This window comes from Moschus berezovskii, chromosome 10 (genome assembly GCF_049115385.1).
Source record: "Moschus berezovskii isolate FMDL1 chromosome 10, NW_MosBer_1.0, whole genome shotgun sequence".
Classification (NCBI taxonomy): domain Eukaryota; kingdom Metazoa; phylum Chordata; class Mammalia; order Artiodactyla; family Moschidae; genus Moschus; species Moschus berezovskii.
The window spans coordinates 69131883-69148776 of NC_142469.1; the positions used below are offsets into that span (position 1 = coordinate 69131883).

The 16894-nt window shown below is 43.7% G+C and overlaps 1 protein-coding gene and 1 pseudogene across 2 annotated transcripts in view; one reads left to right on the forward strand and one right to left on the reverse strand.

Moving 5' to 3' along the window:
- ZNF292 (zinc finger protein 292) overlaps positions 1 to 8760 on the reverse strand; it is a 95175-nt gene extending 86415 nt beyond the window's left edge. Inside the window, exons 1-2 of one of the 2 annotated variants that reach the window (XM_055433772.2) lie at positions 8699 to 8760; positions 8306 to 8502 (exon numbers count right to left, since the gene is read on the reverse strand). In XM_055433772.2, the coding sequence (XP_055289747.2) occupies positions 8306 to 8473 (168 nt within the window). In that variant the 5' untranslated portion in view covers positions 8474 to 8502; positions 8699 to 8760. Of the gene's footprint in view, positions 1 to 8305; positions 8509 to 8698 lie in introns of those variants that run through there. The other variant, XM_055433771.2, reaches the window with a different exon arrangement.
- A 7053-nt stretch (positions 8761 to 15813) lies between these two features.
- On the forward strand, positions 15814 to 16506 carry LOC129560988 (large ribosomal subunit protein uL16-like; annotated as a pseudogene).
- Positions 16507 to 16894: the final 388 nt, after the last annotated feature.

The following is a 16894-nucleotide window of genomic DNA, read 5'->3' on the forward strand; positions in this document are numbered from 1 at the left end:
TCCCCCTCTATTTGCCATGAAGTGATGGGACCAGATGCCATGATCTTAGTTTTCTGAATGCTGAGTTTTAAGCCAACTTTTTCACTCTCCTCTTTCACTTTCATCAAGAGGCTCTTTTCTTTAGTTCTTCTTTGCTTTCTGCCATAAGGGTGATGTCATCTGCATATCTAAGGTTATTGATATTTCTCCCGACAACCTTGATTCTAGCTTGTGCTTCATCAAGCCCAGCATTTCTCATGATGTACTCTGCATATACATTAAATAAGCAGGGTGACAATATACAGCCTTGATGTATTCCTTTCCCAATTTGGAACCAGACTTGTTCCAAGTCCAGTTCTAACTGTTGCTTCTTGACCTGCATAAGGATTTCTCAGGAGGCAGGTCAGGTGGTCTGGTATTCCCATCTCTTTCAGAAATTTTCCACAGTTCGTTGTGATCTACACAGTCAAAGGCTTTGGCATAGTCAATAAAGCAGAAATAGATGTTTTTCTGGAACTCTCTCACTTTTTCGATGATCCAACGGATGTTGGCAATTTGATCTCTGGTTCCTCTGCCTTTTCTAAAAGCTTAAACATCTGGAAGTTCATGGTTCATGGACTGTTGAAGCCTGGCTTGGAGAATTTTGAGCATCACTTTGCTAGCGTGTGAGATGAGTGTAATTGTGTGGTAGTCTAACATTCTTTGGCACTGCCTTTCTTTGGGATTGGAAAGAAAACTGACCTTTTCCAGTCCTGTGGCCACTGCTGAATTTTCCAAATTTGCTGGCATATTGGGTGCAGCACTTTCACAGCATCATCTTTCAGGATTTGAAATAGCTCAACTGGAATTCCATCACTTCACTAGCTTTGTAGTGATGCTTCCTAAGGCCCACTTGACTTCACATTCCAGGATGTCTGGCTCTGAGTGATCACACCATCGGGATATGTCACAGATTGTTGTAAAATTGGTCCCTGAGAAATCACATCTCCCTATACCGACAAAGAGGCTGATTCTGACTACTTGTTGAGTCAATGGGTCATGACACAAGCAGAAGCTTGGAAAGCAGTTGTTCAAGGAAACTGGCATTCCTGCTGCAAAGTGAAGAAATTCAGGCTGCCTCGCTAGAAGGTAGAGGGCAAGAGTTGAGAAGAGACGAGCAAACTTAACTGGGGCTCCTCAACCAAACCACCAACCACAAGACATGAGTGGGATCATCTGGGATCACTCAGTTCAGACAACCAACCAGCTGACTGCAGAACTATCCATCAGACCCATAACTTGATAACAGTAATAAAAAAGGGCTACTTTTTCAGAGCCACTGTGGTTGAGTAGTTACCTGGCATTAACTGATACAGGATATTTCAGGAAAAAACAAAGGCTGTAAGATTCTGAACTTCTAAATATGCTAGGACCTCAAACTTGGAAGCCCAAGTCTTCAGGAAATGGTAACCATATATCATCTACACTTACAAGTTAGTTAAAATTCCTTGGTTTGGATCTTACACCCTTAAGCTGGTTCTAATCTACCTTTTCTATCCAATTTTCCATCTCCGCCCCTGACGTTTTCTCCAAGATGCCAGTTTCAAAAATTGTTCCAGTTCTCTGAGGTTTATTCCCATCCTTCTAACATTAGTTACCCACATTTAAGACCCAATGTAAACAGTGTTTTCCTTTCCTGTTCAATTTTTAGCTAATTAAAGTAATTTCAAAATTCTCTAGTTTTTCTTAATTCACACTCCATTTACTGTATCACCAGGTACTTCACTATCTAATAGTATTACTTGCTTAACTATGAATATATTGCCAGACTTTGTAAACTCTATGCTACAAGTCTCCATAGCTCTCTTAGTGCTGCCACATACGAGAAATTTAAATATTTGTTTAAAATAAATTTTAAAATATATATATAATTGATTGAATTTTAACAAATCTTGGCTAAATATAGGATAGGTAAGGCGGGAAAGGTAACATTTTTTCTAATGAGGTGCACTGTGCAACTCTAAATGCTAAAAGAGAAACAATGAATCAAGAGACTCTCCTGGAAAATACATAGTTAAAAGTTACACAGGGTATCTGACTAACACATTAATAATAAGCAAACTTTCAATTTTAGAAGCAAGGCTATTCACATACTGGTTGTTTAATTTTATGAATTAAATTTGTGTGGGAGGTGAGAAAAATAAGGTAATTTCTCAACTTGGACAGAATTTCAAGGAAAATAAGTACAGCAGAAGTTTCATAGTTAAGACCATATATTTTCAAAAATCCTTGGTTTTGCAGGTTAGTAATCACTGGAAAAGACCCTGATGCTGGGAGTGATTGGGGGCGGGAGGAGACGGGGACGAATGAGATGGCTGGATGGCATCACCGACTCGATGGACATGAGTTTGAGTGAACTCCGGGAGCTGGTGATGGACAGGGAGGCCTGGCGTGCTGTGATTCATGGGGTCGCAAAGAGTCGGACACGACTGAGTGACTGAACTGAACATAAAATATTATGAATGGCAATTGCAAAATACATCTTCCCTTCCCCCATTTTAAGTTCGGGCCAAGAAGCGTTAAGGAGACAAGCAAAATTTGGTAAAGCTTTCCTTTGCTAAAACTGGTAAAAGTATATTCTGGAAAGTGGAATTTAATGTCTCTAGCATGCAATCATTCTAATTATGAACACTTAAATTATTTCCCCTGAGCATTACCTAAACTTTTGAAGTTTAAATGACTTATTACTCCCTCAATACCTAAAGTAATTATCACTAATTAACAAGCAAGCCATCTTTTCTTCTGATTTGAAGTGACCTACAAATTAACTTAAGATAGTCTCTAACAATCAAGTCTGGTTTCTCAAGGAGAATGTTTAAGAATTTTCAAAATTCTTGCCGCTACAATTAAAAGGAAGCAAAACATGGAGACAAAAGAATCAACTTGTATCAGATGAAAGAAACATATACAAAGATATACTGTAACTGCACAATTTTAACTTAGTAGCTCTCAACGGTTTCAATTTCATTTTTGTTTCTTACACCAATAAGGCACTAAACATAGTTAATAAAGGCATACTAAGGTCTAAGTCAAATCCCATTTCTTCAATAAAGCCTTCTGATACCGCAGGATGATGTGCTTACTACCTATTTTGAATTCTACTGAAACTACTGCACATGAAATTAAATTATTCTTTTAAATAATCACCAACAAACTGATTAAGACACAGACTAGAATCAATACACAATTTAAAACAAAGCCACAGCTTTACACGTGCAGCTACAAAATGCTCTCACTTTTTTTTTTGGTGAAACAAAGATGCACTGTACACTATGCCCTCATTTAAAAATTTTTTCTTCGAGACATGTGGCGTACAGAAGACCCATTCCCCCGCGCCGCTCATGGGGGACCCAAGTCCTTCTGATCGAGGCCCAAAAAATAAAATAAAATTTTTTCTTAAAAGAGTAAACGGCATTTCTGGAAAGATCCATAAAATACTATTAAGGGACTGTCTTTGTGGAAGGTGACTGGTGGGAAGGAGATCAAGTTTTCAGTGTTTGTCTTTTAAAAGATCATTTTAACATACCACATTTTCAATTTATAAAGAGAATAAAAAAGAAAGCAAGTATGTTAATGACACACAGACTTTTGACCCTCTTCAACTGTCATCTTGAAGTGATTTAAATATTTTCTTTTGGGGGGGGTGGGGGGTGGGGAGGGAATGATGCTTTGCCACTTGGCCTGTGAGATCCTAGCTCACCTTTGAGACCAGGGATGGATTGACTCTCACGCCCCCTGCAGTGAACGCACAGATCTAACCACTGGACCAAAAGTGATGTTTAAATCTTATCTTATTCGTTTACATCTTACTAGTCTCTTGTATCTTCTTATAAGCACAGAATTTCAGTGATATCTCTGCTTTAATCAGGTCAACTCAGTATGCTGAATTTGCCAACCTTTTTAACCTAGTAAAAGTGAATTGTTTGAGTAATTGTTTAAGTAATTGCTTATAATTTGTTAAGAAAGTAGAAATGCTCAAGTTCAATGTGCACTGAAGCTCAGTGTGCATTTACACAGTGGTCAAAAAGCACTGGCCTGGATCTGTTCCAGATTAACTACATTTGTTAATATACTGTGTGCCTACTAGTTGCTCAGTCATATCTGACTCTGCGACCCCATGGCCTGTAGCCTGCCAGGCTCCTGTCCATGGGTGCTTCTCCAGGCAAGAATACTGGAGTGGGTTGCCATGCCCTCCTTCAGGAGATCTTCCCAACCTAGGGATTGAACCCAGGTCTCCAGCATTGCAAGTGGCTTCTCTATTCTGAGCCAGCAGGGAAGCCCAATATACCTATACATTAATGTAAAAAGAACATAACAACCAAAAACATTAATATATTCCTTTTCTTTCTTGCCACTGTTTCTCAAAAGGGCACTGTGGGTCTTTAGGCAGAGTGGTACATTTCAATGGTGTGCAACTGTCCTGGTGACTTCAGAAAATGTAGCATCCATGACCCATGAGCACTAAATGCTAGTTCTCACAACCCCAGTCACTGGAGTAACCAAACAACTGACCCCACATATTTCCACATGTCCTTGAAGAGAGAAATGCAGTGGGAAAAGCATTATGCCTAGTTGAGAAGCACTGCTTATATGAACTATGGTAAGAACAAAGGTATGAGATACGTGTGTGTGTGTGCGTGTGTATGATATGCAACTGATTTTCCACAAGAGCAATTCCACCTTCTAAAATAATTATTAGGGACTTCCCTGGTGGTCCGCTGGCTAAGATCCCACACTCCCAGTTCAAGAACTAGACCCTGCATGCCACAACTAAGTATCCCACATGTAGCAACGAAGGTTGAAGATCTCGTGTCACAACTGAACCTGGCGCAGCCAAATAAAAAAATAAATAAAAGGTCATCAGTTTTGATAATAACCAAAAAAGTCATTACTCATTCATCAAGCAGTCATCCAGTCCAGTATATAATGCTGTCAACAAACACCATGCTCCAACAACTCATTCTTCAACTATTACCATGGCATAAATTTTTAAATGAACAGTCATTTAAAAATCCTTTCAAAGCAAGTCTTCTACTGAAATGCCTCTGCTGAAACTTCCAAATAAACAATGTTCCATATAAAAGATATAAATCACACTTTGCTGCAATTATTTGTCTTTCTCCAGAGACTCTAGAATCCTTGTGGCCAAGGCCCACACTTATGGTTGCCTGGTTCACGGTGCAGGTATTCAATAACAATGCTGAATGCGTGAGTGAAGGCTGGTCTAGTCTAATACAATAAAGAGTCCCAAGTCCCAACTATAATCAATTTTTATATATAATAATGATACAGATATTTTTATTCTAATTTGGTTTTTAAAAAAGCATTATCCAGATTACAACTAGCTTATAAAGATATAAAGAAATCTAAGATTTTTCTTTACAGACACTCCCATGTGCCCATCCTCTACCACCTTCCCCTACTTTTAAGCTTAAAGCAAATGCTCATGTAGAAGTGGGGCATGCTTCCAGGAACCAACCCAATATAAAGAGCAAAACAATACTGTTAACAATAAGGAAAACTTAAACATTTTTCATTTCTATTTTAGAAATGAAAGAGTTCTTCTCAGAACTCAAGAAATCTGTTACTCTCCTATACCTCATTCAAAAAGAAAGAAAAATCTATAACAAAAAAGAGTAAGCGACTTTATTCCTGCTGGTTTCACTACATTCTCCAGAAATTCACCTTTTGTTGAGGTAAAAAAATCAGGATACAAACGAAGTCATATTTTAAAATAAATGCAACAATGAGGATTACACAAGCACTAAGCATCAACACTTACAGAATGTTAACTCTGAAGCACACTAACTCTTACAAATATTATTCATCTTTGCCTTCCTGAAGCATGTGAATATCCCAGTTTTACAAGGAAACCTTAGAAAAAGCTAAATAATAAAGGTAGACGCAATTTCTAGCTCCTAGTATTTCTAGCACTGTTTTTTAGATCGCTCTAATAAATTCTGTAATTGTTAACCATTGCTCTGCTCAATTCCTACCTGAAATGTTAAGTAACAATGTCTATGATACAATTTTAAAGAAACAATTGTTTCCAGTTACCTCCCATCTGGCAAGACCAAATAGGTAACCAAATATACACACACACACACACAGAAAATGTTCTATGGCGGATCTGAAACATCAGATACACCCTCATATTCAAATAATGGAGATCACTTTTAAATGCAGTTACATTATTGTGGATTTTAGTGCCTGCAATACTTCATTATTTTTGAAATTCACAAACCCAGCATTTGTTTTATGACTATTTCAAGTAGCACTGGTCAGTAAAAACAATGTACATGTTGTAAGATGGAACACTTAAAACTGCTACAAAAAATTTCTTTCATGCTGACAAAAAGGAAGACTGCTTCATACATTAAAAATCATTTTAAAGTGACAACTATCTATGTTGCACACCCTCCAGATGAAGACCAACTTGTATGAAACTGAACTTTCCCAGAATTATTAATTCTGCTTATAATTACAGCTGGTCAAGAGTATTTACAGTAATCAGCCTTAAATCCATCAGTGGAAACTGCTACCTGAAAATTGTCTTTCAGCAAAGATACACTTTTCACGGACTATAAAAAGCTAATTTCACTTACAAATGAAAGAGCTCCTTTAAAGCATATCTTACTAAAGTTTTGTGGCTTTAAAAAAAAATCTAAGATAAACTTTAATATCTACAAGGCCAATTAGGAATGAGTAGTTACAGTCAGGATAGTGAGATTAGTAAATTTCAACAATTCTTTAAACCTAGGATTCAAAGGAATGACATAATCTCTAATTATGCCATAGGTACTCACCATATCTATATTACCTTAACAGGGTGGCTTTCACATTGCATTTATTCCCAGAAAGTCACCTTGCAGTCTCACAAATTTGTTTTTGGTTTGCTTGTTTCAAGAAAATGAACCACTATCAAATAATCTGTGACAATAAGGTGCAAACAACAATGGAGAATTTTGAGTATGGGATCAAGTATCCGTGATCTTGTGAAGATTCAAGAACGTGGAGGCTAAAAATCAAGTGAAAATGTGATCGACTCTGATATGCTAAAACGGCCCACTATTGTTCCACCTTCAGTTCAGTATTTTTCATAAACAACTTCTCTATGATGTGTTCACAAGCTAACTCGAAATGCGACCCGTATAAATTCTTTTGCTTCCTCAAGAAAATAATCTAACCAAAATCTTCACCATAGCCAGCAGCAGCACCTTGAAATTTCAAACTTAACTGGAGGGTATGTAATCAAGTCCAAATGTAGACACAAACTCCCCGATTTCTATCAAGCAAACAGTGCTATTAACATTCCAAATCCTGGTTAGAACGCAGTTACTGGAAAGCAGTGTCCCTGTTGCAAAAAAAGGAGGGTAAGGCCTGAAACTGACCTAAGCATGGGTCCACATAATCTTCTCCGTTCCACCGGAAGGCTAAACAGGGACGGCTCCAAGTAATAGAGGGGTGGGTAGACGGGGGAGGAAGGGCAGAGGAAAACACACTCCTCCAAGGGTGAAAGCAAAAGAGAGGGGGACTCTGGAGAAGCCACCCCACAGGGACATTCGACCCTAGGATACACACACAGCTTCCCTCCGCCGAGGAGAGCAACCTTTACCATGGAAGTGGGGCTCCTAGCAAGTAAAGGCAGGAGGGGACAACCTCCGCCCCCCTACCCCCGAACGTCTCGCCTGCTAGAAGGGATCGGCGGGGACTGCTCCTCGGAACATCAACAAAGGCCCCTTCAGTCCTAAAGCGAAACTCGAACAACAAAGGCCGGGAGACAGCGAGAACGGGACCGGGGGGCGGGACGGATGAAAGCAAGCTAGCGGAGGCAAAGGAATCAACCCAGTGGGGGCGCAGGCCCGTCGGAGTGGGAAGCAGGGGCGCAGAGGCGCGGGGCGCGGTAATCCCCAGTGCACAATAAGAGGAGGAAGCGAACCTGGCCTCCATTCCCCGCTTACCCTCTCCCACAGCGGGGAGGGCTCCAGACCTCGCCGTCCGCATCTCTCGGTCTCGGGGACCGCGCAGTCCCGAGTTCGGGGAAGGGAAGGGGAGGGGGAGATTTTCCATCCTGACCACAACTCCCTTCCCCCAGCCGGGAGCAGCCGACAACAACCGCCACAACGGCAGCCACACAAAGGCGCCTTCCTGGTACTCGCCGCTCCCGCCCGGGCGGCGGCGCCGACGATGCCAAGGCAGCGCCGACCACCGCTCGGCCGCCAGGCGCTCGCTCGCCCTCTTCCCCTCTAGCAGGGGGAAAGGGGGAGGGGACCCCAGGCGCCCTCACCTGGCACAGCTGCTGACAGTACTCCGTGGCCGCCTCCACGGCCGGCACCCGGCTCTCCCGCAGCTGCCGCTCCAGCTCCTGGAGCCGCTCGCCTAGGCGCTGCAGCTCCGCGGCGCAGCCGCCTCCGCTGCGACTCAGCCTCTCCTGCTCGGCCTCTTCGTCCGCCATCTTCACACCCCGCTCCGTCGCGTACGCACCTGGGTCACGTGATAACACAATGCCACGTTCGGCGGGGTCACGTGCCGGGCGCGCTCGCACGCCGCCGAGCACGTACAAAGGGCCGGTGGGGAGGGGGGGGCGGGGAGAGTGGCGCGAGGGGGCCGGAGGGAGGTGAGGGGAAGGGGAAGGGAGGAGGGCGGGGTGGGGCGGTGCGGAAAACCGCGGTTTACTTACCGCCAGCGGGAAGTGGGCAGCAGCGGACGAAAGGGGCGGGCCGGGGGAGGCCTGTTCTCGGTCACGTGGGCGCCGCGACGCGGGGAAAAGCCTCGGGAGGGGCTGCCGTTTCGAGCGTCCGGATCCCGGCGTGGCTTTCCCCAGTCCCCGAATTCTTCTACGGGCACATGCCCCGGTTCCCCAAGAGAATGGGTGAGGGAGCGCTCTGGGTGGGGTGGGGTAAGGGCTGCATTTGCGATTGGCCCGGAGGCAGGCCAGAGGCAGGGGAAGTGGGAGCAGGTAAAACCTACCCATGGACCACAAGCCCGAGAGCCAAAGCGAGACTCTGAACTGTCAAAATTGTCCCCAACTTCTCACCGGGATGGGGAGGAGGGATCTCCTACTGCCTGAGGTTCCAGATCTCGTCCCACTCTCCTCTGCAGCCCCAAGAACGGCTCTCCCTTGGAAATACAATCTCTAGGGGGTGGAGGCAACAAAGAAAAATAACAATTGGATCACAGCAGAATGAGGTCCAGTCAGTCCTCAGTCTGGAGAACGGAGCAAACCCATGAAAAGCAGAGTTTAAAAGATTTCAGACGGTGAAATTGTGGACGTTGAAACCAGGTGATTTGAAACCACGAAGACATTTCTGGAATAAATGATAGCCAACTAATCTGTTCCAACGCGATTTAAGACTCTCCTACACAGAAATCACCACCACTGAAAACACGTTGTATATGAAAGCTCTTGAAAGTAGGTCAAGAAAAAGACAGCAATAAGGACTTCATTAAAAATCACAACGGAGGTAAAATTGCTAAAATAAAAGAAGGTTATCTAGAGTTATAAGTTTAACAGCACTTTTTCCTGGCGCTGTAAATAGAGACGGTATTCTGAACCATATTTTATTTACAACCTGAAGAGAATGGATACTTGGCACTTGAACGAAACAGTAGAAGTAGTACAAAAATTCAAGTGCTTAAGCCTAAAGTTCAAACTATAACAAATATTTTTAGTAGTCTAAAATTAGACAAAAGGCTTATCTTCTTACAACTGGTCTACAGAAATTCAGAAACAATGATAGTGATGAGGTATCTAGAGGATTTCTAGTATTAGTAGAAAACATTCTAGACAGTATGTTGTCCAGAATGAATGTTTTGTAATGCATCAGTGATGCCAGTGTTTAACTGCCATTATATGAGTCGGCACAAAATGAACCCTTTATGAAAACAATTATCAGCTAAATAATAATACAGCATGTGTGTGCTGATATTACCTATTAACAACACAGGTTCTTCAAATGTTTAGGAATAGAAGAGTCTGTGGAGTACACTCAAAGGCTAAGGAACAAAGATACAAAAGTTTCATTGAGAGCTAAAAACCGACAATTAAGGCAGCTAATGGATTTTAGTATTTGTAGGTCTTGTGCCCAAGTGAAGTATTTTAGGTATCTAAACCAGATTTCTCCAATGTATGTTATCGTAGTATGCCAGTGAAAATATAAAAAGTGAGAAATATGAGATTAGCTACCAGTAAATCCAAAACATCTAAGGTTTCAAAGGCCAGCAAGGCATATTTTCAAGTATAATGGCTTTAGATCAGTTCAGTTCAGTCGCTCAGTCCTGTCTGACTGTTTCCGACCCCATGAATCACAGCACGCCAGGCCTCCCTGTCCATCACCAACTCCCAGAGTTCACTCAAACTCATGTCCATCAAGTCGGTGATGCCATCTAGCCATCTCATTCTCTGTCGTCCCCGTCTCCTCCCACCTCCCAGCATCAGACTCTTTTCCAGTGAGTCAACTCGTCGAATGAGGTGGCCAAAGTATTGAAGTTTCAGCTTTAGCATCACACCTAATATATAGAAAGAAAAAAAAGGAGAAAAGAAAGCAAAATATATCCAAAAGAAATGTATCCACTTATTGGCTTAAAAAAAAAGCCAGAGAATGTGGATCATTTCCACTCCCTGCCCATGATAGCCCTAAAACCAAAAAGATTTGATGAACAAATTGATTCTAAGCATTATCACTGTCTTGCAAATGTGCCCCAGCTTGGACTACTAAGTTGTTCACTTCTATTTGGTATCTTTCATCCCCACCTCCCCCTTCCTACATTCCTCCTTTAGAATCTATAGAAAATGTAAGGATTGGAGTGAGTGGTGCAATCATTTAACAATCATTTATTGAGTACTTTTGCACAGGGGAAAATCAAATGTGAATGAAAACTATCCCTGCCTCAAGGCAGCTTACAGTTTTGAGGAAGAGTGACCTGCAATGGCACTTCCTCTGACAAGTGTTCTATTGTGAAAATGAATGTAGATTCAATTTGGAACTCCAAAGGTGCTAGCTAGACATGTCCATCGAATCTCTACAAAAGTGCAGGTTTTTTAATTAAACGAGGACTGGAAATACTATGCTTTGACAGGTTGATCTTCAAGATCGCAGAAATTTCACTATCTATTTAAAAAGGTGTATCTACAAGTACACGATGTATTATTGCACTTAAGTCTATTTGGTCTTATATTAATAAGACACCTGTCAGATCACGGGAATCATTGCACACACACGCACACACACCCCTACTTACTGAGACGTTCCTGGGAGAATTCGGAGGCCTGTTCCATCCAGAAAACAAGCATAAGCTCTGGGGACCTCAGTGTCTGCGTCGCGAGTACCCCGTACCCATATAGGACACAGCGCGACTGCTATGGACGTGATATAATCATGTGGACCTTCACTCCCTAGAGACTCGATTTCAGAGTAAATTTGGGAGACAGAAAAAGCCCCCCACTTCACCCCTGCGATCAGCAAAGCCGGGGAGACCCTTAGGGGACAGAGGTCACTGCATCCAGGCCGCGCCTGCCAGCCTGCTTCACGAGTTTCCCAGGCTGCGTGGGCCCCCACCTCGCCAGGGCACATTTTTCCCCCTAAAATTCTTGAAATGGCAGAGCCTGAGAGCCGGAAGGGCGCGGGGTTGTGCCTGCTAACAGAGCCAGAAGGCCGCGCCCGGGCTGCGGCGGGCGCGGCGGATGGCTCAGGGCGGAGGCCCCCAGGGCGCAGAGCGACCCCGGCACGCTGGGAGAGCCCGCGGGCCGCCCTCCCGCCGCCCTTGCTCCCGGCCCCGTCTTTCTCCTGGGGCGACCGGGAAGGTGCATGGGGCTGGAGCCGGGCTGCGGTTGCCTCCGATCCGCTCGGCTAGCCGTGTCCTCGGACGGGGCTGGGCTCACGGGGCGCGGCCGGGCGCTCGCTGCCCGGAGGCCGGCGCTTAGCAGCCGCAGCCCTGACATCTGGCGGCGCGGCTCCTCCACCCAGCCCTGCGGATCGAGGCCGCGGAACCACTGTGGATCCTGGCTCAGTAGTCGCGGCCGCCCGGAACCTCCAGGCCGAGGGATGCTGGAGCCTCTCAAGGGAGCGGCGGGGATGCTAAGTCTGTCGTGCGGAGACCCCGACGCGGGCGCGGCTGCTGGGTCTCCGGCGGGCACTACCTGCTCTTTTGCGAGGGGCTGGGCCGCCAGGCCCCAGACAGGCCGCCTTCTGAATCTCTGAGGTGAGGGCCGGAGTCTGTCTGGGGATCGGTCCGGTATCCCCCCGCTCCCCACCCCACGCCGCCCGGAGTCTGGGAAGCACTCATTGTGTGCAGACACAAAGGAGGAGCATGGATTGAAGGTCTATTGGAATCGGTTAAAAACACACCACACTTTGCCGAAGAAGACATTTTTCATGAGACGAGCAGAGAATGGAGTTCAAAGTTGAAAACAGGAGGCAGGTGCTGTGCCACACACTGAAATGATGCCAAAGGCGCCGGAAACGCCGATCCCGGGTTTAAAAGGATGACTTGGAGTCCTTGAATTCTTCCCGGAAAGAAGATAGCATATATATTTAAATGAAAGTGAAAGTGTTAGTTGCTCAGTCCTGTCAGATTCTTTGCGACCCTATGAACGGTAGCCCACCAGGCTCCTCTGGCCATGGGATTCTCCAGGCAAGAATCCTGGAGTGGGTAGCCATTCCCTCTCCAGGGGATATATTTAAATGAAAAAATAGTTAATGAAGAGGGATATTTGTATTGCCTATTTGGATTTGTCTTTCTTTCCCGGAGGAAAAGCCAAGTGCAGATGAGAAAGAGTAATAGCATTCTAAGGAAAAATACTTTTAATAGAGCCTCAATTATTCAAACATATTAACCTAGGTGAAAAAAAATTGCAAGATAAAGCAAAATAAAATCTTGATATCATAAATGTGGTCTATGCTGTCTCAGGGAATGCTTGTGTTGATTCACAGCGTCTGTCTAGACAAGAAATCTAGAAATTGCCTTTAGAAAGGCAATATAAAAAGTGCCTTTTTCTTATTTCTAAGTATTAATCATTGCACTTCCTTTACCTCACTAGAAATCCACCAAAGAATATCACTTTTATGGTATCTGGATTTTTAAAAACAGAACTGTCAAAGTGTGATAAACTTGGAAATGCACAAATTTCTTTTACTATTTTAGGACATCAACTTCTTAGGAGTTTTGCTGATTTCTGTGATTCGTACAGGTATATTCTTCAATATAACAACAAAAACAATAATAATAATGTCAATTGAGTGTTTAATATTCTGTTCATACACTGGACCAGATGAGTCCCACTAGATGCTTACCCTCTATCACACCTTTACAAAAATGTTCATTTACTCATGATTCCTCTCTCCACATCCTCACTCTCTTGACCACACCCTCTGTAATCAGGGCTTCTCTGATAAGTCTTCCTTTATGATGGTAATGAAGTAAAGTCTGGATATATCTGTCACCAAAGTAGAGTTGACTGATGTGTTCTATTTTCCCTTAGCTTACATGCCCCCCCCCCACTTTCCATACAGAAATAACCACCCTTCAAAACTCCTATAGCTTCAATCTATTATTTACTGCATTTTGATTTGAAATCCCTTATCTTGCCTTTTATTACAGTCTATGCTCATAAGCCTGTAAGCCCTTTGAGGGTAGAGATTGTGTCTTATATCCAGGCTCCCTTCTCTAATATTCCTTGACACATTTCAAGGTAAAAATGAGTAGTCAATAAATGCCCATTGAACTAAATTTAATTTGATTTATTTTGGGCGGTCATAGATAATGGATTTATATTTATCCTCATATTATCAAAAAATATCCTAGACTTTACAGAGTGAGTAATGATCCTCTCTAAACACTGTGCATGCTAACTAAGTTGCTTCAGTCGTGTCTGGCTCTTTGCAACCCTGTGGACTGTAGCCCACCAGGCTCCTATGTCCATTCTCTAGGCAAGAATAGGAATATCTAGACATTTGTGGCTCAGACGGTAAAGCGTCTGCCTACAATGCGGGAGACCTGGGTTCGATCCCTGGGTGGGGAAGATCCTCTGGAGAAGGAAATGGCAACCCACTCCAATACTCTTGCCTGGAAAATCCCATGGGAGGAGCCTGGTAGGCTACAGTCCATGGGGTCGCAAAGAGTCGGACATGACTGAGCGACCTTACTTAGTTTGGAGAAGGCAATGGCAACCCACTCCAGTATTCTTGGCCTAGAGAATACCTTGGACAGAGGAGCCTGGTGGGCTGCTGTCCATGGGGTAGCACAGAGTCGGACATGACTGAAGCGACTCAGCATGCCTGCATGTGTTGGAGAAGGAAATGGCAACCCACTCCAGTATTCTTGCCTGGAGAATCCCAGGGACAGGAGCCTGGTGGGCTGTCGTCTATGGGTTTGCACAGAGTCGGACACGACTGAAGCGACTTAGTAGCAGCAGCAACAGCAGGCAGTTAGATATGACCTAAACAAAATCCCTTATGATTATACAGTGGAAGTGGCAACTAGATTCAAGGGATTAGATCTGGTAGACAGAGTCTCTGAAGAACTTTGGATGGGGGTTCATGGCATTGTACCAGAGGCAGTGATCACGACCATTCCCAAGAAAAAGAAAGGCAAAATGGTTGTCTGAGGAGGCCTTGCAAATAGCTGAGAAAAGAGAAGTGAAAGGCAAAGGAGAAAAGGAAAGATATATCTATTTTAATGCAGAGTTCCAAAGAAGAGCAAGGAGAGATAAAAAAGCCTTCCTCAGTGATCAATGCAAAGATATAGAGGAAAATAATAGAATGGGAAAGACTAGAGATCTCTTCAAGAAAATTAGAGATACCAAAGGAACATTTCATGCAAAGATGGGCACAATAAAGGACAGAAATGGTATGGACCTAACAGAAGCAGAAGATATGAAGAAGAGGTGGCAAGAATACACAGAAAAACTATACAAAAACGATCTTCATGACCCAGATAACCATATTGTGATGGTGCGATCACTCACCTAGAGCCAGACATCCTGGAATGTAAAGTCAAGCGGGCCTTAGGAAGCATCACTATGAACAAAGCTAGTGGAGGTGATGGAATTCCAGTTGAGCTATATCAAATCCTAAAGGTGATACTGTGAAAGTGCTGTACTCAATATGCCAGCAAACTGGCTTCCTGGAAAACTCAGCAGTGGCCACAGGACTAGAAAAAGTCAGTTTTCATTCCAATCCCAAAGAAAGGCAATGCCAAAGAATGCTCAAACTACCGCACAATTGTACACATCTCACACTCTAAAGTAATGCTCAAAACTCTCCAAGCCAGGCTTCAACAGTACATGAACTGTGAACTTCCAGATGTTCAAGCTGGCTTTAGAAAAGGCAGAGGAGCCAGAGATCAAATTGCCAACATCTGTTGGATCATTGAAAAAACAAGAGAGTTCCAAAAAAACATCTATTTCTGCTTTATTAACTAATGCCAAAGCCTTTGACTGTGTGGATCACAACAAACTGTGGAAAATTCTTAAAGAAATGGAAATGCCAGACCACCTAACCTGCCTCCTGAGAAATGTTTATGCAGGTCAAGAAGAAACAGAAGTGGACATGGAACAACACACTGGTTCTAAATAGGGAAAGGAGTACGTCGAGGCTGTATATTGTCACCCTGTTTATTTAACTTATATGCAGAGCACATCATGAGAAATGCTGGGCTGGATGAGGCATTAGCTGGAATCAAGATCGCCAAGAGAAATATCAATAACCTCAGATATGAAGATGACACCACCCTTATGGCAGAAAGTGAAGAAGAGCTCTTTCCGTTCCGCACACCACTGAAGATCCTGGTGTCACCATGGGCCGCCGCCCTTCCCAGTGTTACCAGTATTGTAAGAACAAGCCGTACCCAAAATCCTGCTTCTGCCGAGGTGTCCCTGATGCTAAGATCTGCATCTTCAACTTGGGGTGTAAGAAGGCCAAAGTGGATGAGTTCCCACTCTGTGCCACATGGTGTCAGATGACTATGAGCAGCTCTTTTCTGACGCCCTGGAGGCTGCCCATATTTGTGCCAACAAGTACATGGTAAAAAGCTGTGGCAAAGATGGTTTTCACATCCGAGTGCGGCTCAACACCTTCCATGTCATCCGTATCAACAAGATGTTGTCTTGCGCTGGAGCTGATAGACTCCAGACAGGTGTGCGTGGTGCCTTTGGAAAGCCCCAGGGCAAAGTGGCCAGGGTCCACAGTGGCCAGGTCATAATGTCCATCTGCACCAAGCTATAGAACAAGGAGCGTGTGATTGAAGCCCTCTGCTGGGCCAAGTTCAAGTTCCCTGGCCGCCAGTACATTCCACATCTCCAAGAAGTGGGGATTTACCAAATTCAACATGGATGAATTTGAAAACCTTGTGGCAGAAAAGTGACTCATCCCGGACAGCTGTAGGGTCAAACACATCCCTAATCGTGGTCCCCTGGACAAATTGGCGGGCCCTGCACTCATGAGCATCAGTGCTGTCCCCTCCTTAATCATGCTCACCAATAAATGCTATTTCCTGTCAAAAAACCCAAAAAACCAAACAAACAAAAAAAGTGAAGAAGAGCTAAAGAGCTTCTTGATGAAAGTGAAAGAGGAGAGTGAAAAACTTAGCCTAAAACTCAATATTCAGAAAACTAAGATCATGGCATCTGGTTTCATCACTTCATACCAAATAGATGGGAAACAGTGAGAGACTTTATTTTGGGGGGCTCCAAAATCACTGCAGATGGTGACTGAAGCCATGAAATTAAAAGACACTTGCTCCTTGAAAGAAAAGTTATGACCAACCTAGACAGCATATTAAAAAGCAGAGACATCACTTTGCCAACCAAGGTTCATCTAGTCAAGGCTATGGTTTTTCCAGTGGTCATGTATGGATGTGAGAGTTGGACTATAAAGAA